Source organism: Enhydra lutris, unplaced genomic scaffold (assembly GCF_002288905.1).
Source record: "Enhydra lutris kenyoni isolate GAN:26980312 unplaced genomic scaffold, ASM228890v2 scaffoldscaffold4, whole genome shotgun sequence".
NCBI classification, from domain to species: domain Eukaryota; kingdom Metazoa; phylum Chordata; class Mammalia; order Carnivora; family Mustelidae; genus Enhydra; species Enhydra lutris.
In genome coordinates, this window is record NW_019154088.1 from 18,474,584 (window position 1) to 18,494,984 (window position 20,401).

General features: G+C 33.6%; 1 protein-coding gene across 1 annotated transcript in view; it reads right to left on the bottom strand.

Annotated features, from left to right (window-relative positions):
- Positions 1-20,401, bottom strand: part of LOC111158565 (transient receptor potential cation channel subfamily M member 7) — a 116,549-nt gene that overhangs the window by 17,299 nt on the left and 78,849 nt on the right. The window contains exons 23-31 of the mRNA XM_022520679.1: positions 18,391-18,517; positions 17,132-17,316; positions 16,185-16,317; positions 14,855-15,570; positions 12,469-12,539; positions 7,944-8,040; positions 5,194-5,264; positions 2,803-2,837; positions 690-715 (exon numbers count right to left, since the gene is read on the bottom strand). Coding sequence (XP_022376387.1) covers positions 690-715; positions 2,803-2,837; positions 5,194-5,264; positions 7,944-8,040; positions 12,469-12,539; positions 14,855-15,570; positions 16,185-16,317; positions 17,132-17,316; positions 18,391-18,517 — 1,461 coding nt within the window. The remainder of the gene's footprint in view (positions 1-689; positions 716-2,802; positions 2,838-5,193; positions 5,265-7,943; positions 8,041-12,468; positions 12,540-14,854; positions 15,571-16,184; positions 16,318-17,131; positions 17,317-18,390; positions 18,518-20,401) is intronic.

The following is a 20,401-nucleotide window of genomic DNA, read 5'->3' on the forward strand; positions in this document are numbered from 1 at the left end:
TGATGAATCTCACAAACATGTGTTAAGAAGAAAAAGCCAGACAAAAAAGTACACACTTTATGATTCCATACACACAGAAGTAATACACTGTGTTATTTAGGGACAGAGGTTACAACAAGAAGAGGACATGAGGAGCTGTTTTGTGATCTGGGTGCTAATTACATGGATATACTCACCTAGTGAGAATTCACTGAGGTGGAGGTTTATCTCTACTTTTTTGTATGCATGCTATACACTTCAGTAAAAGGTTTAAAAAATGATGAAGAGGGTGAATGGAAAGCAGCAGCATGATGTATACTGGAAGATGGATTCTAGAGATATTTAAAAGGTAAATACAACAGGACTAGGTGAGGACAAGGTCAAGGGGGTCAGGAATAATTCCTCCTTAGGTTTGACCCAACTGACTGAAAGAGTATCATTCCCTAAAACAGGGAGTACAAGGGAAAGTGCAGACTATGTCACAGGGATGAAGGGGGGTGGGGTGACAGTAAAGACATGGTAGCATTTACATGGAGAGTTCATGTATTTGTGAAGCTGCTAGAAGAAAAACTAGCTGAGGTTAGAAATTTTTACTACCTTGGCTCTTTCAAACATGAAGTCTAAAGTTTCTTGGCTAGAATGAGGTATTTGCTATAACAGATCACATATAATCCTCATTTTTTCACATTAAATCTACCACATGGACTCACCATTTAATGTTCCTTCTTCAGTTGGCCTAAAGAAAACCAAAAATATAAGTTGTGACGGAATTTTTGTTTTGGCTACCACAATTTTTTATTTTATAGTTATTATGATTATTTAATAGAATACTTATAGAGTAATTCTGAGATCTAGACTCACTTTTGTTTGAGTATATGCCATTTCCCTCAAGCCAATGTCAAATTCATACACAGATATGAATGTCAATATACACATACTTTATCAACTTGTACCTCCAATTTATGCTTACATAAATATTATTAGTGGTTTGCTGCCAAACTGAAGGTTCCAGTACTAATAAATTGCTCCATGACTTCTCTATTCATGGAGATTAATTCTGTACTATACCTTAAGAATGCCTTGAAATAACTGCAAAATTCTAATAATACTTCCAACAGAATTGATGGGCAAAGAACTGAGAGAACAGCAAACAGCCATCATTTGGCATAGCTTAATTTATAATGTTGAAAATTTTTTTCCAATATTGAATATATTTAGTTATAACAACATATACTGATACCAAGTGGAGGGTCTATTAATTCCATGAATTCCAGTGCAAATTAGACAGGTATAATAGAAAGGAGAATGCAATAAGAATCAAACAAAATGGGTTAGACACTTAGCTTTCCCATCATACTGCTTTGGGGCCTTGCTCAGGACTAAAAAGACCAGATTCAGAAAGGTCCTCTGAAGTAGGGAACTTTTGCATTTCTTTCTAGTTCTTAACTTGATGTGATCCTGATGTTTCCCACTGGTTTTCACCTCAATATAAATATTTTAGCATACTAAGTATTTTGACCCCACCCTCATCCCCTTGCTAATGAACTACTCTTTTCTCAGGAACCAAAGAGTGCTAACCAACTCCACCTTTCTGGGTATTTCTATGGTTCAACATTCTATGAGACATTCTTTTGTTAGCTGAGTGAATGTTAACTTCAAGTACCTATTCTGCATTTACATCCTATGGTTTTGGTTATAAAAGACCGCACACTCTAAAGAGTTCTAACTATAGATTGGTCTTCTGAATGCCATGCAAGCCCAGGATATCCAAAGAACCCGAATATTGCATATCCATGTGGCACCTGGTTTACTTTTTTCTCTATATATTCACATATATTTCTGGGAGACAAAAAAAAAATAGGGAACACTGTGGAATATATAATTTCTTTCTCAGGTAGCCCATATATGAAAGTAACTCAACCACGCTTCCTGTATTAAATGGGCATCAAAACATGAGGACCTTTTTTTTTTTTAATGTTCTTTAGAATTCTATAATACTAATTCTCAGGCTGGAAACACATAGATTATCTTTGATTCTTTATCTTTATGCTTAATCTGTACTAAAAATTTTTACTTTGCTGGGATGATTACCTATCAGATTGCCTTTTGTTTCTACTTTGGATTTTGGATTATCATGTCAGCTTTGTCAGGGATCTCCCTATATGCAGACTTTCTAATGTATACTGTGTAATTACTACTCTAATTATCTTTCCAAAAGCAGATGCAAGGCTTGTTGCTTATGATGGGCACAGAAGTCAGCCAACTGCAAAGCTAAAGTGTCAAAGTAGATCTTTGAATAAATTAATTCAATAGCAAGTTGGAAATAGGACTAAATAAAATCATAATTGTATCATCATAAGGAAGATTTTAGTAGAGTAGTAATTACAGTATGGCTATAATAACAGTGTAACTATACAAAATAACTAAAATATATACATTAACTCATAAAAAATGATTTTCCCAATCTCTTCTATGTAGAGACAAAAGGCACTAAAATAAATAATCATCAGGCGCCTGGGTGGCTCAATTGGTTAAGCATTTGCCTTCAGCTTAGGTCATGATCCCAGGGTCCTGGGATTGAGACCCACACTGGGCTCCCTGCTCAGTAGGGAGTCTGCTTCTCCCTCTGCCTTCCCCTTGGTTTGTGCTCTCTCTCTCGTTCTCCCTCTCAAATAAATTAAAATCTTTTAAAAAATAATAATAAAATAAATCATCATCATCCATATATAAAGGAGTATTTTAAGAAATGGCACAAAGAACAGAAAAAAGACAACATTCAATAACTGATACTTTCAGGTTAATGATAAGAAAAGGCTTACTTACAGGTCTCTGTTTGATGGTCTATCTTGTAACCAATCCTTTAGTCAAAACAAACACAAAACAAAGGTTAAAGAAAAAAATCTTTAGATGAAGCATAAATGGTTAACCCTGTTTTGTTTCCTACACTATGTTTTAAGAATAAACGCTGAAAAATTAATGTGAAGTAAGGACTTTCATACAAATGAACTAATAAAATAATAAATGGATATAACTGCCCTAAGGCCACTGCACAAGACAGAATAAAGAATTTCATGATTGTTATTTATTACAACATAATTACAGTCTGGCTCGTTTTTTTTCTGATGACAATTTATATTCTTAAATAGTATGTGCCCACTGTCAAAAGAAAAACACAACAAAACCTAAAGAGTAAAATTAAAATCATGCACACTATAAACAAGATTACCAAAAACATGTAGGCATATTTCAATGAAGCTCTTTTCTGTATATGTGTGTATTGTTTTTATTCTGCAGATTTTTCATCCAATTTTAACTATAACTAGCTAAAGTGTCAAAGTAGATCTTTGAATAAATTTATTCAACAGCAAGTTGGAAATAGGACTAAATAAAATCATAATTGCATGTTCTGATCCAATTTAGTAATTATTCAGCTATACTTGATCTATGCTATCATATCTCCCAATGAGTTCTTTTTTATTCTAGATTTTTTTTCTAATTTTCCAGAATTTTTTGAATAGTATCTTTTCTTTTTTTTATGGTTTTAATCACTTTAATCATACTTGTTTTAAATCTGTAGCCAATAATTCTACTATCTTAAGTTATTAGAGGCTCAATACTGTTTATGTAACTCAAATCCCAGAAGTTTGTTATTTGGCATTTTTCAAGTCATCTTCAATGGAACTTTATTTATGGCAAAATTGTGCTGTTTAGGTTCACAATGGGTCCTTCCAGAAAGGAGGAACTGCTACTGTGAAACTGTGTTCACTAACTCCCCTTCCTCATTGAAATAATTTTTTGATAACAGGATTTTCAATAATATTATCTATCTCCTTATAGAACAATGTAAGTTAACATGTTCTTGATGATCCAGAAAAATTTTTAGAGGTTTCTATACTTGACTGACTAAAGGAGCAATTTTTCTGCTTTTTCCCAAGCTATCTGTCTTGCTTGCCAGAGTATGCTCTTAAAGAGTGTTTTTAAAATCAAACATTACTTCAGCTGGCTGGGAATGACTTCATATAATTAGTTCCAGTACAAACAAGAGATTCCTGCCTTTCTTTCTTTTGCATAAACTTTTCTTTAAAATTTTCTAACTACTGCACAGATAGTAATCTGACACTGGCTGTAGCAACATTTTTCTAGATCTATCTCCTGAGGCAAGGGAAATAAAAGCAAAAATAAACTACTAGGGCTACATCAAAAAGTTTCTGCACAGCAAAGGAAACAATCAACAAAACTATAAACCAACCTATGGAATAGGAGAATATATTTGCAAATGACATAACTGATAGAGGGTTAGCATCCAAAATATACATAGACATACAACTCAATAGTCCCAAAACAGATAATCCAATCAAAATGGGCAGAAGACATGAAAAGACATTTCTCCAAAAAGACATACAGATGGCCAACAGGCACATGAAAAGATGCTCAACATCACTCATCAATTGGGAAATGCAGACCAAAACTATAATGAGGTACCACATCACATCTGTCAGCACGGCCAAAAATCAAAAACATTAAGAAACAAGTGTTGGTGAAAATGTGAAGAAAAAAGAATTCTTTTGTACTGCTGGTGGGAATGCAAACTGACACAGACACTATGGAAGACAGTACAGAGGTTACTCAGAAAGCTAAAAACAGAACTACCCCGTGATGTAGTAACTGCACTATTGGGTATTTAGCCAAAAATACAAAACACTATTTCAAAGGAATATATGCACTCCTATGTTTATTGCAGCATTATTTATACCACCCAAACAATGGAAGCTGCCCAATGTCCAGTGATAGATGAATGGATAAAGAAGATATGGTATATATACAACGGAATATTATTTACTCATAAAAAATAAAACCTTGCCTTTTGCAACAACATGGATAGAGCTAGAGAGTGTAACGCTAAGTGAAATAAGTTAAAGACACATACTGTATGATTACTCATATGTGGAATTAAGAAACAAAATAAATGAGCAAAGAAAAAAAAACAAAAACAGAAATAGACAAAATAAGACTCTAATTATAGAGAATAAACTAATGGTTTGGGAAGAGGGAAGATGGGTAGGAGGATGGGATAAATAGGGGGTGGGGATTAAAGACTACATTTACCATGATGAAATACATAAAAGTATAAAAATAATAATACATACATATGTACCTAAATACATAAATATATGTACCTTAAAATACACATTTATTTAATTGAAATGTACAAACCGGTAGTAAAGCTGCTTTGGAATCTACTTCATGAGTTTCTTGTATAGATGGCCTTCTACTGCTACTTTCCACTTGAAGAAAAATTTAAAACATAAGTTACAAAACTAAAAATTTTTTTAATATTAACTACCAAACACAAGTGTTTCTACACATTGTAACTTTCATAAGATAATTTATCATCTCCCCAACATTGCTGAAGATAAGAATTGCATAAGGCCAGAGGTCTTTTTACTGGACATCAAAATTATTTATTTTTGTAAAAAGGCAGTAAAAAAGAGTATGAAGGAAAAAGTCTTACTCTTCGTATTTCCACTTCTTGTATATCCTACCATGAATATTTTGTGTGTGTGCACACCTACCACTTTTTAAACCATAAATGGTAGGATGATATTTATTATATATTTGGGTTTTTTCTTACTGGCTTTATAACTTTAAGCTTGGAGATCTTTCCATTATCAGTACGCAGAAAATTTCTCTATTCTATTTTGATGCTATATTGAATTTCATACTATGGGTACACAATTATAGTACAGAATAATAACTAAACTCCTATTGATGGACATTTGGTATGATTTCAATCTCCTGCCATTACAACATTGCAAATAATAATCTTATATATACATTAATTTACAATAACGGAAAAAAACACCTCATCTTTTCTCCTGTGATTTAAGATGCCATCTTTATCATATCTTGGTTTTTTTATCCTAAATAAACTTTAAGATTAAGCCTATTTTAAAAAGCCAGGATGTTAAATTCTAAAGTACCTTCGATTTCACAACTTTATGGTATAGCAAAGAAAAACCTCAGAATGAATGTGATGGAGAAACTTAGAACAAAACCTGTATTCCAAATGTAGAGGCGGGGAAGGTCAGATTTAAGTTCATTAAAAGTCTGGGCAAAACTTTTTCAAAATAATGAAACTGACAGATGTATTATGTATCTAAGTATCCTGAAGAAATGTAGTTAAACAGCAGAGAATCTAGTGTTGATCTAGCCAAAATTACAACAGGACTATATTGGTGGGAAAGAGTAAACATGTGAGTGTATATGTGCACACGTATGTGTGTGTGTGTTTGGGGAACAGAGAGAGGAAAGGAAGAGTTCTATCCTTGCCTTCTTTAATGGGGGGTCAATAGTTATTGTCTAAAACTGAAATATGAGGATGCAAAATTAGAAGCATGCTAACTCTAGAAATAATATCCATGTTACTGAAAATGAGTTTTATTTCTTCCCTCCTAACCCTTCTACCATTACTTTTTCTTACTTTATTTCTCCAGCTACAATGTTAAATAGAAATGGTAATAGACAGAATCCCTGCCTTGATTCCCCATCTGGCTTTCAATGTATCATTATGAGATACGGTATTTGTGATAACTTTTTATAGATACCCTTTATTCATATTAAGGAAACTTCATTCTAACTTTGCTAGTTTTAATAATGAATGGATGCAGAATTTCATCAAATGCCTTTTCTGCAGCTACTGAAACAATCAAACGATTTTTCTCCTCTAACCTGTTACTATCATGCCTCAATTATACATACACACACAAATAATTATTTTAAACTGAGATAAAATATATATACATATATATGTGTGTGTGTGTGTGTGTGTGTGTGTGTGTGTGTACTTTTTTAAAGTGAGTTCCACACCCAGCATGGGGCTTGAACTCACTACCCCAAGATCAAGAGTCATATGCTCTACTGACTGAGCCAGCCAGGTAACCCTCGTCAATTATATTTTTTATGTTAACGTTAAACCAACTTGCACTCCTGGAAAACATCCAAGTTGATACTGATCTATACCAAAAGAGAATGAAAAGGGAAATGATGGTCAGGTGGACATGGTAGTGATGTTTTTCTTAAGGAACCTTATAAAGATTACATGCACATTAACGAGAAGGTGATTAATAAATTTATATGCATATATAACTGACTCATAACAAAGTATGATATGAAAACATCCCCAGGCCTTTATATTACCCAGTGAAAAATTAAAGGTACAGAGCAGCATGTATGATATGTTACTTTCTGTGTAAAAATGAGAGGAAGAGGGGCACCTGCGTGGCTCAGTGGGTTAAAGCCTCTGGCTTCGGCTCAGGTCATGATCCCAGGGTCCTGGGATCGAGCCCCGCATCAGGCTCTCCGCTCAGCCGGGGAGCCTGTTTCCTCCTCTTTCTCTGTCTGCTTCTCTGCCTACTTGTGATCTCCGTTTCTCAAATAAATAAATAAAATCTTAAAAAAAAAAAAATGAGAGGAAGAAAAGACTTCTGCCGTAAAAGATGCGTAGGTGTGAAACTCTAGAGGATAAATAAAAATAAGTGGTTACATGTGAGGCTGAAATGAGAGGCTATTTTCAAACTACTTGAATGTGTTTGTATTTCAATTCTGAAACAAATAAATGCATTAGCTATTTTTAAAAGTTAAATTAGAAAAATATGTTAACTAAATGACTATATAGATTAAAATACAGATTCACTTGTAAAAGTTAAAATCAGCAGATTCATTAAAAATCAAGTCTTTATATATTTCATCTTTATGTACTGAACAATTTGTTTAAAAAAATTAAAAAAAAAAAAAGAATATTAGGATTATGTATTTTATTCAAGCTTAAAGCAACAGTGATGGACCAGAATCATCACTTTCTGACTCTTGAAAACATTTACTCCTCAGGTGTGTGACATACATAAAATACATTTAAAGCTTAAATGAGCATGTTTGGTAATATAATTCATGTAGTCAAAAATTACCTTGTTCTGAATGAAGAGGAATAGAAGTTTTGCGACATTCAGTAAATCCACCATGAGAACTCACATGTTTCAAAGTGTTTTCAGAAGGAACATCATTCTGCATATTGTACAAATACACAATTTAAAAACAATTAAACTGAATTTCAAATAACTGTTCTAAGTAGCAAAAGAGTCTCTGTATCTATTTAGTTCAATATGCTTTAATCTACCCGGACACCAAAGAGTAAATTACACCAAAGAGTAAATTAACTGTGACCAAAAAAGTCACGGTTAATTTTCTTCAATGACAATCTAAAAAAGCTACATCAAAATATCCTACTTGCTTATTGTTCATAAATCCATCTGAATGAATTGTTTTTCATAGTGATACAACTTCATAAAAAATTGGGGGGAAATATGAAAAACTGTAGGGAAAATAATAAAACATTTATCAGCTCACCTAAAAAACAAAAAGCTATTTTATACCAACATGGACAGATTGTAACAGTTTAGAGAGTGGAAGAGTGGTTTTTATGGGAAAGAAGGGATGTTTTGGGTAGCTTTCTTATTGATTATATGAGCTGCTTATATAACAAAGATCTATTTGATCATTACTTGTCACATTTCAATTTTCTTCCAGATCTGTTTTGACTTATCTATGATTTCCATTTTTTGGTACTTAAATCTCTTCACATCCTTCCTTTAATATTGTCAATTCCTTGAATGTTTAGAAAGTCCTCCTGATTTTACTGACTTAATATTTCTATTTTCTTAAATGATTTGAGTTTTTACATTTAAAGTTAGAATTCATCTGAGCTTATGAAGTGATAGAAGAACATAAACAGGGCATCTGGGTGGCTCAGTCAGTTGAGGGGCTGCCTTTGGCTCAGGTCACGATCCCAGGGTCCTGGGATTGAGCCCCACCATCAGGCTCCTGGCTCAGGGGAGAGCCTGCTTCTCCCTCTCCCTCTGCCTGCCACTCTGCCTACTTGTGCTCGCTGTCAAATAAATAAATAAAATCTTAAAAAAAAAAAGAACATAAACAGACTTTTCCAAATTTCTACTCAATTACCCAATTTGTGTTTACTGACAAAGCATTTTCCTTCTCAACAATTTCTGATCCAATCCTTCCTATTAAATTCTTATTTGCAGGGCACTGGGTGGCTCAATGGGTTAAGCCTCTGCCTTCGGCTCAGGTCATGATCTCAGGGTCCTGGGGTCAACCCACCCCCGCCAAATCAGGCTCTCTGCTCAGCAGGGAGCCTGCTTCCCCTCTCCCCCACCGCCCCTATGCTTGCCCCTCTGCCTACTTGTGATCTCTCTAATAAATACATAAAATCTTTAAAAAAAAAATTGTTATTTGCAGAAGGGTTATTTTGGAGTCACCAAAATGTTTAGCTAAATCTTCATTATTTCAACTGTTCTACCTGAATAGTATTTTATAGTCTAGTTTTCCCTTCCTTTCTTCTTTTTACCTGTACTTTTTCCTGGATGAACAAACTGCATTAAACTTAATGTGGGGACAATCCAATACATTCATACTGTTTTCTTTTCAACTATAAACAGGTCACATACTATTATGCAACTTCAAAATATTCCCAAACCTCTACCACCTTTCAGAAACAGTGAGTTTTAAAATGTTACTACAATAAACTATTACTTTTATTAAGTAGATTTAGCTTACATCTCAAGAAAATTAGGCTTTTCTACCTTTGATGCTCTGTACTCTTCATATATAGCTGATTTATACAGCCAAGTGAGAATGCTCTCACTTTTACCTATAGTCACAAAGCAACTCCAATTTTTCTGATTTGTTTCTTTTGAAACCAGTTTTAGCTATTTTTTATTTGTTTTATTTAAGTGCTTTCCTTGATATAAACTCTTTGATGCAATGACGTATCGGTTTCATTCTAGTGACAGAAATTCTAGTGCAGGATTGGTGATGTGCTTCAAGGTATTTGTAAAACTCCATATACCTTAACAGATAAAAATTTTGTGTATGTGCATTTTTCTGGGAAGAGGGTCTATAGCTTTCATTTGATTTTCAAAGGGGTGTATAAATCATAAACATTCAAGAACTCCAAGTCTCTGATGACCATGAGCTAGAGCTCATTATTCTATTATTACAGTTTGAGTTCTTTTTCTCTAAGTAAATTACTCAAAATTGTTTAATTCAAAACACAACCACCAGTTTTCTGCCTCCTCACAGAAATGTGTAATTTCTTCTTGCTTTTACCAGAAAGTTACCTGCCCATTTATAAATTTTCAGCATAGTCCTGGCTTTAAGGTCATTTAATAGGTTCGTTGTTAAAAGGTGAAATCTGTGGGGAAACCTTCACATATACCCTTCCCCATTAAGGAACATCCATTTATCCTAAATGACTTCCTGTGTACACCAATTGCTTCATTATAGCAAAATGACGCCATGAGAATGTGCTGATACATTTCTTTCAACTGCCACTGTGACACGTGTAGAGACATTTTAAAAGTTGAAATGAAAGGGGCGCCTGGGTGGCTCAGTGGGTTAAAGCCTCTGCCTTCGGCTCAGGTCATGATCCCAAGGTCCTGGGATCAAGCCCTGCATCGGGCTCTCTGTTCAGCAGGGAGCCTGCTTCCCCACCCCCACAACCGCCTGCCTCTCTGCCTACTTGTGATCTCTGTCAAATAAATAAATAAAATCTTAAAAAAAAAAAGTTTAATGAAATACGTATTAGAGAATGACAGCCTAAGTCAGAGTAACTTTAATTGTTACTGAGGACTGAGAGAAGCAGAGATACTAAAAAAAATATTTAGGAAGCAAAATGACTTAGACTTGGCTATTAAATGGAAGAAAGTAGGAGTGCAGTTTTGTCCTAGTAAACCAAAATGTTAATGTTATTAACAGAAGCAGGAAATACAGGAGGAGAAATATGTCTGCTGAGCAAGAAGATGGTGAATTTAAGGTTCTGACTGCTGAGTTTGACAACTATTAAGATTTCCAATTAGTTAGCAGTTCTAATCTTTTACTGTGGTGTCATGCCAATCCTCTAGTCAGCATCACTCCAAAGATTTACTTTCCCCATACCCATTCCTAGCCTTCGGTTTTCCTGGCAGAAATCCAAATGCTGATATGGCTAGTAAAAAAATTCATGCTATTTCAACTCTATAGCTGAGAAATTATATTCTTGGTATCCTCATGACTTCTTAATAACTTTACACAATGGTTACTCTGAACCTTCTCTTTCTCATGTATTCCATCGTGCTTTCCACCAGCCTTACTAGAAAAACAAACACCTTAAGAGTACCAACAACTCCCCAGATCACTTTTTTTTTTTAATTTAAAGATTTTATTTATTTGTCAGAGACAGAGAGCACGCACAAGCAGGGGGAGCAGCAGGCAGGGGGAGAAGAAGGTTCCCCGATGAAAAAGGAGCCCAATGTAGGACTCGATTCCAGGACGTTGGGATCATGACCTGAGCCGAAGGCAGATGCCCAAACAACTGAGCCACCCAAGCACCCTCCCAGACTACTTTTTAATTTAATCCCCTTTAATATTAAAAAGGGTTTGCATAGTTTATATAGGATGAAATACACAGATTCTTAAATGGTAAGTTAGAGAACAGTTTTAGCAGTCTTTCTTTCCAACTCAAAACACCTGTGCAACAATTTTGTCAGTCTTCCCATAAAAGTAGTTATACTTATTAATCCTTATCATCTGAATGCTCAGTTTCACTCCATCCATGTCCTCTTGTTTTTAAATTATAATTCCCAGTCAGCCCTCCCTCCCTGTAAGAAACTGAAAGATAAGAGATACAACTTTAAAAAAACTGGATTCCCTACTCGTTCCTTTCCCTCATATTAAGACTATCATTATGGGTATTTATGAAAGCAACGGTTAAGAAATACTTCTTACTCATTATTCCATACACTTAAAAATTTACTTAACAAACATTTATTGAATATCTTACACCTGCACATTATATTGTAGTTATTGCCATATTTAGCTTTTTACTGCTTGGCTACAGGTTCCCTGATAGACAGGTTTATGTTCTAATAAAATTCTGGGCCTGGGAAAGAGTTCAGTTCAGTATTTAGTCACGGGGAAATGTATAGGAAGAAGCATTTTTAAAAAGAGAAATGTTAAATAGGTGTTTTTTATTTTCATCAATTTAAAAATGCAGGTTATTCGCAGATTTTTTTCATATTTTTTTTTCTAAAGGACTTTATTTATTTGAGAGAGAATGAGCGAGCAAGTAAGGGGGGGAGCACAAAGGGAGAGTGAAAGGGAGAAGCAGATTCTCCAATGAGCTGAGAGTCTGATGTGGGACTCCATCCCAGGACCCCGAGATCATGACCTGAGCTTAAGGCAGATGCTTAACTGACCTAGCCACCTGGGTGCCCTGTTTCTTCTTTTTTAAATGGTGTACAGCTTTTAAATACTTGGGATAATCATGTTGATGATGGTCTCTCCTAAAACTGTTTCTACTGAAATGTTTAATTCTATTTTGAACTAAATCCCCAAATAGCAAAATAAGATTTAATTGTGCTGTTGTAAGGATTTACTTACGGATAATATTTCTTTTATCTTGTTTGATGCTTCTTTAAACTTCTGTAAATAATCTATGCTATCTCTGTGTCCTTAAAGAGAAAAAAAAAATTACAACAAAAAATATATACTTTTTTCTTATCAAAATAATGTCATTGCCTAAAGTCTAAATAAAAAAGTGATTTGTATTGTTTTCTAAGTAGTTTTGATGGGTCTGAAGTTTCCTGTAGATCTTTGGATATATATAAAAAATATGTCAAGAAGCTAGAGAAGATGAGTAGTTCAGTATACAGTAACAGCAAAAGTCAAATGCCTCCTCAAACAACCCTACATGTGATATGATTATCACATGTAGGGTTGAAATTTAGGCTTGAAATTTAGGCTTGAAATTTAGAAAGAAAAAAGGGAAGCAATTACTTTCACTATTAATAATATAAAATTACAAAGAGACTCTTAATCTCACAAAACAAACTGAGGGTTGTGGGTGGGTGGGTGGGTGGGTAGGGAGAGGGAGAGGGTGGGTGGGTTATGGACACTGGGGAGGGTATGTGCTATGTTGAGTGCTGTGAAGTGTGTAAACGTGGCAACTCACAGACCTGTGCCCCTGGGGCTAATAATACATTATATGTTAATAAAAATTTTTTTTAAATTATTTTTAAAAATATAAAATTACATATATAATATTTACTACACATATATATCCACTATATACACACACATATAACATATCCACTATACACACACACATCGTATCTAGAAATAAATATGTAGGTTATCTATGCATATTCATTCAAGTGACAATATACTAGCATACAGATTGTATTATACTGTTAAAAAATAAATTGCGATAGATTTTATGTAGGAAAAGTTGTCTCTATAAATCCACAGTGAAATGCACACAGTCTAGCAGTAGAGATCAGGATGCTCAGTACCTAGATAACTCACGGGGTTTACCTCAATGTGGAGATTATATAGACATACCACATTCTCTGACCAATCTCCATACATGTTTCATTCCTAGGTAAATTTCTAAGTTAGGAAGGCTCAAACAAGTGTTAAGACCAGGTTAGGAAGCTACCTGATGGAAAAATTCAAACCTGAAGAGACAGAGGGCCTCATTCATGCCTCAGAACATTCTGGTCATGCCCACAAACAACCCAAGTTGTTTTCTAAGAACTTTTTTTTTTTTTTTTAAGATTTTATTTATTTATTTGACAGAGATCACAAGTAGGCAGAGAGGCAGGGCAGAGAGAGAGAGAGAAAGGGGGAAGCAGGCTCCCCGCTGAGGAGAGAGCCCAATACGGGACTCGATCCCAGGACTCTGGGATCATGACCTGAGCCGAAGGCAGAGGCTTCAACCCACTGAGCCACCCAGGCGCCCCATCTAAGAACTTGTTAAATACTTTAAACTTTACTAATCTAATAGGAAGACTGTTAGAACACTATATTCTCCCAAATACTAGAGACCTAGCTAGCTCTATGAAATATTCTCTCTTCACCCTCTTCCATATGGCACACTGTCAATATTAAAATGTGCTTAGGTCTTCCCCATCATTAACAACAAAACAAATAAAAAACCTTACCTACGAACCACAGTATTAGTTATTTCTTTCTTTTTACCTTCACAGTGAGCTTTATAGTTGCTCCCCAAGTACTCCTCTTTACATTCCCTCTTCCCATTCACAATTTATTTCAATATAATCTGGCTTCTCCCTCAACCACTTACTGAAACAGATTCCACCAAAGCCATCAATTTGTTCATTGCCAAAATAAATATATTTTCAGTCCTTATTTTACTTTAGCTATCTGAAGTGTAAGAATGAATCATTCCTTTCTGAAATGCTCTCCTCTCTGGGTAATAGTGGTTTGACCATAAATCCTCACTTTCCAAGTAGAGTCCTGGCTTTCCCTATTAGCCTAATTGTAATTATTAGCACACCCTTTCACTATCAAAAGTGTACAGGTTGAGATGAAAAATTATATGGTCACCCAATTTATAAGACACTGCTCTTTTCCAGTTATTTCTATCTAGCCTCCCCTGTACCTTTTTATTATTCCCTAAGTATCTAACATTTATGAATCACTCAGGTTCTTTCAACAAGTTAACCAAATTCAATAAAAGATTCTCAAAATCAAAAGTAAGAGACCAAGAAAGTTTTATATACAAATGTTATTAGAGTAAATTCACTGAAGAGGTTATGTGCTAACAGAACCATTACAGCTCAATTCAACCTATTTCCCCCACCTGATTCCTTTTAAAAGTTTTAGAACTATATTCTATGAAATGCAGTCCCTACTTAACCATATAAGTGCATGGTTTATTAATTAGCTATTTATTTTATCTCTAAGGTGTTAATTTTAATAAAAGAATAATATTGATATACAAATAGTAGTTTGCCAAACTTACCTACAAATGCTCCAAATTCTACATTATCCCCTTCTGCAGCTTTAGAACAAACAATTTCTTGATCTTTGGTTACAGTTTCTAAGTGGCTTTTACAGCTTGGCTGGGAAGGTGTACTAACAAAAAATTTGGTTGGAGGGGACGACAGATGTGGTATGCTGTTAGAAGAACTGCCTAATTTTTGATTTTTACTGAACATTTTTAACATTTCTACCCCATGTATTCTCTGTCGCAGTTCTGGAGGAGAAATAGCACTTGGGAATAAGGCACCACAAGAGGAACCAGCCTCTGGGAAACTGAATTCTTTTCTCTGGGGTATTACAGGTAAATCCTGACCAAATATGTTACATTGGGGATCTTTTTCATCTTTCATAAAAATATTACAAAGAAAGGGATTAGTACTTTCAAGACCACCTTGAGGAAGTGAGGTGCTAAGTGTATTTACAACACTGTGCTTTTTCCATACAGAAGGTCTTACAGGACCATCGTCAATAAGATTTTGAGCCAAATGTTTGGAAATGCTCAATTCTCGTGTGATTTCATTGTGAACTTTGCTAGCTTCTGAAGCTTTCTGGGCAGTGAGTGTTTTTAGTGTATCTACAGTCAGGGCTGAAAGATCTTGCAAATGGCCAATTTGAGAATCTAACGACTGTAATGATCTTTTTATATAGTTGACACGATCTCCAACTTCTTTAATTTGAATGCACATCTGCTCCACCCTGTAGGGAAAAACACAGGCTTTTTATAAATTTTAAAAATTAATGTTTTAGAGACTCTTTTTGTAATCTCAATAAATGACAACAGTAAAAAGAAATTTTACATGCACTCAAATAAGCTAAGATATAAAATAAAATGATTATTCTTTTATAAAAGACACACCTACTGTTTAAAAAGGGTCTGGTGCTGATTTTATTATAATAAAATCAAGATTTCAAAAAACATTTTTGTTATTATTATAATTTGCCCACATCAAAGACACATGAAAATGAGTATAAAATTACATATACATTGAAATACCATTACCATTATTATAACTATACTATCTGCTTCCAGAATGTAGCAAAGCCATTAGAAAAAAAAAAGCTTTAAAATATAGTTTCACTTTTCTTCACTGACTAGTAAAGAACATTAATTCTTGTCTTCTGTAACAAATGTTAAAAAATAATAAGAAACTGACTTACTGACTTATAGTAAATATTAGAAGTGAATTGTCTTCTGATATATAGAACTATTACTAAGCTTACTTATTTGACATAAATTGAACAATGACCATGTATAAGGCATATCAGAATCCACTGTGACATAATCAATTATAATTAAAGAACTTCTGAACCTTTCAAAAGTGACACGAATTCTCTCTTCACTCCCAGAATGGAATTTATCATCTTTTTCATTAAAATACATCTCAACACACTGTTCTTCAAAGTCATGTAGTTTCTTTTGATCTTCTTCTGTTAAAAAAAGTTCTAAGGAGGGAAAAGAAAAAAAAAATCAACGAAGACTATCAAGATATCAAATTACAGCTCATGAGTCTTATGATTTAGGGTTCATAAGACTATATCCATCATCTGTAATTTTTTTCTCTTTTTATTCTGATGTTTCTAAAGCACTGGACAAGTATTTCCATTTTTTTTCTTCAGCAGAACAGTTTCAGGTACCTTTCTTCTTCTAATTTCCTCTTCCTACAAAACACTCTTCCCCTGGTTGAGTTATGGATATTGGGGGGGGGTATGGGCTATGGTGAGTGCTGTGAAATGTGTAAGCCTGTGATTCACAGACCTGTACCCTTGGGGCAAATAATACATATGTTAATAAAAATAATTTTTAAAAAAACCACTCTTCCCCTATCTCTCTTTATTCCTCTCCCTCACTTATCCAGGTAGAGGATTTAAGAATCAACTTTGTAGAACAGAAAGTCACTGTAAAATTTTAAGCACAGATATGATGATTAGTCTCATGTAGTATACAGAATAAACTGAAAGTGTTGTTTACAGAGCAGCAAAAAAATGGTTTGTAGAACAGCAAATGTCATGGTTTATATTACCATTATAACAAAAACAAACTGACATGCCATATTCAAAAAGAAGTTTAATACTAAATACACTTTTATAGATACTGTATTATACTTAAAATTCCTTTATGCTCAGGCAAATTCAACAAAAGCTTTTTATTAGTAAAATAAACCAATTAAGTCTTCTGAATAAAATTAATACTTAACTTTCACTATAATACTGATTAAATGATAAAATAAAAACATTTCCCTTAATATATTTTACTTACTTGGTCCATCTGAAGTCTTATCTTTTTTTCTTCTTTTACATATGCAGCAAAACAGAGAAACTATATGGCTGAGAATGATAAGTGGCGGAGGCAGAACAGGTTTCTCATGATAAGCCATAATAAAATGATAACGTTGGTACTTCCATACAATATTGGAAATTGCCTTCACTTGTAAATATACATTGCTTGAATAACAAAGAATAAAAATAAAACATAGCTAAATCACATAATAAAATTTTAAATACTAAAGATTTTACTGCAGTTCTGCTCTAAACAAGGATTCAAAAGAATACCATACACAAGACTAAAAAGCAAATGAGAAACTGGAAAAAATATATGCAGTAAGTATAAGGCACAAGTTTGGTATTGTTGAGGGTCTTATAATTACAAACTCCCAGAAAAATGGGCAGAAAATATGATCTTACGATTTTAAAGTTATATGTAAATAACTATAAGAAAATATTCAATCTCAGTAGCAACAAAATATGTGCATACAAAAACAAGATACTCTTATGTACTATCAAATTAACAACCTTAATTTAAAGATAATAATACCTAGTGTTGGCAGAGATTTGGGGATGCACGCCTACTTTAGCATAAATGCAAAGTCCTAAAAATGAGTACTGAACAGTTCTACTCTTAGGAAAACAATCTAAGGACATAATTAAGGAATGATCAAGAATTTAACCACAACATATTTTCTGGGAACAAAAAATTATAAACAACCTAACTGAACAATGTTATCATATTGTTTGAAAAATTAAGGTCTTTACATCATAGAATACCAGGTAGGCATTAAAAATAAAATAGAGATATTTATTAATGTGGAATAATATTCATGTTTTGCTTAGTCAAAAACAGTATACAAAATATTAAGAATTTCATTTTTGAAGAGAAAAAATGATTCATATATATTCATAAAAAAAACCAGAAAGATGTATGCCAAAATATTAATGAGATTTTTGATGACTTGCCTTTTTGTTTTATATACTGAATATGTGTATTCCTTGGCAACTTAATATAACTCCCAAATAAAAGTTAAATTTATAAAAGAACTGCATGTTGAAAGATAAATTAAGTCTCAAATTTAAAGTCTCACTTGATTTGAAAAAGTATGCCTTCTCATTTATAATTTTCTAAGATAATTATAGTAGTTTAAACTTCAAGAAAATCTTTAGATTTGAAATTTTGTATAATTCCTTCAAAATAAGAATATATATTAAATCTCATTACAATAAGCAACTGAATAAAAGTCTTACTTGAAAAATGCAATAAGAAGATTGACCATAATGATATACTGTACAAAGAGGTAGACTGCTTGAAGAAATGGAGTCAACCATGTTCCAGGACCACAGATTTGAGAAATAGTAGAATCATTTGCACACACTTTAGAAAGAAGAACAAAAATTAGGTACAGTAATCACACCAGTAACTATTTTTGATTAGTATTTGTTTGTTTAAAGGAAGTTTCAATATGTACAAAATCTGTTTCAGACTCTAGTAAAAAGCTTATGGGCAAGCACTTGGAATACAAACTTAAAAATACTGCAACACGGAAAAATTTTGTGAGGAATATGGGTATCTGTTCTACTACTCTATTCCAGAGGAGGAGGTACATAGTTGTATGTTATATCTGCACAAGAGTTTAGCTTGAGGAACAGTAAGTAGAATAAAATCTGCAGATTCAGCCACACTTTATCATTTCTGTAAGAAAAATAACTGAACTATAAAATAGTATAGTAAACTCATAGTAAATTTACAAATATAAAGATCACTGAGTTAATCTTATTATGTCACAAGAGAGTTCAAAGAGTGGTCAATATATACAATGATTAGGTCTGAATTCCTTGCTTTTCATTAACCCCACCAGGAATGTTTCTGAAGCCAAAACACAGCTGAATAAAAAAGCAAGGAAAAGAAGAGCTTTAGTACCCAGCAGAGTATTAAAGAATTAAGCAAAACAAGTTAAGTAGTGTAAGGATTAGAATTAAATAATCATGAATTAGTGACAAGTTTTATATAAATGCTTACAATTAGTATTTCTATAGCAATCATTTAAGAACATACACACCATTAAAACACTCAATGGCGATATCATTCCTTTCAAATTGTTTCACAGGCAAATGAATGCACAAGGTTCTTTCAATCTTAACAAGTTTTATCAATGCATTTCATTCTATTCAGATTTGTATGATGTAGCAAACACCCAAGGAAGAGAATAAGGGAGACTAAAAAGCTATATCCAATGCTTTATAACAACTACACCAGAGCCACGTTAGAAAAAGGGCAGAAAATGAAAACCTGAAAATGACACTGAACAGGAAAGCACTGAACACAAAGTTTGACCAGGCTGGTAAAACTTCACTGTTTTAAGCAAAACCTGACACAACTAAAGACCCACCTCCTGACCTAATCACCTGTAAATACGTAGGTAGGGAACAACAACCAGTCGAGGGTAAGAGAGGAGTAAAGACAGGAGAGAAACTGCAAAAGAGATCAAGAGCAAACTAACCAAATAAAGATTCTAAAGTGCAACTGTGGACCTCAGTAGAAGAACATCCCCGAAAGCCAGCAACATCACCTATGTCCACAAGTTATCTAGCCTCATTAGCTAAAACAATTTTTTAAAAAAATTATTACCTTATGCAGAAAATGTATTCACAGTTGGATTTTGTTAATTTAAGAGTTTATCCAACCTACCATGACTGGTTTAATCACTGTAATCCTATCATCCTTGCCACAACTGTTTCCTAGATTCCCAAACTAAAGCCAATTTGAGCTAATGAGATTTAAGGAATAGGTTTACTAGGAGCCTTTTGAGAAAGGGACTTTTTAGCCTTAAGAGAACCATGGGAAACACTGTCCCTTTCCTCCCACTGCTAGTGACAGTCTTCTAATCAGAAAGGAAACCCGTATCAATCAGACACTGTGATTACAACGCAGTAGAATAAAAAAGAACAGGTGTTCTTAACTATGAATTAACAAACTCCAAAGACCATTCTACCTCTGAACTTTGTGTTACATGAGCTAATAAATATCCTTATTGTATAAGCCAGGTTAGGCCAGATTCCCATTTGTGGCTGAAAAAATTCTAAAATACTTTTTTGGATTAATTTTTATAGATTTTTTTCTGGGCTTATTAATGAATGTATTTTGGGAGGGCTTAGGTTCGTAATAACAGTTTGACTTGTGAAAATATGTAATATTATTGTAATGCAATTATGACTTTAAAACACAAAATAACCAAAAGATGAATTTATAAACATAAAC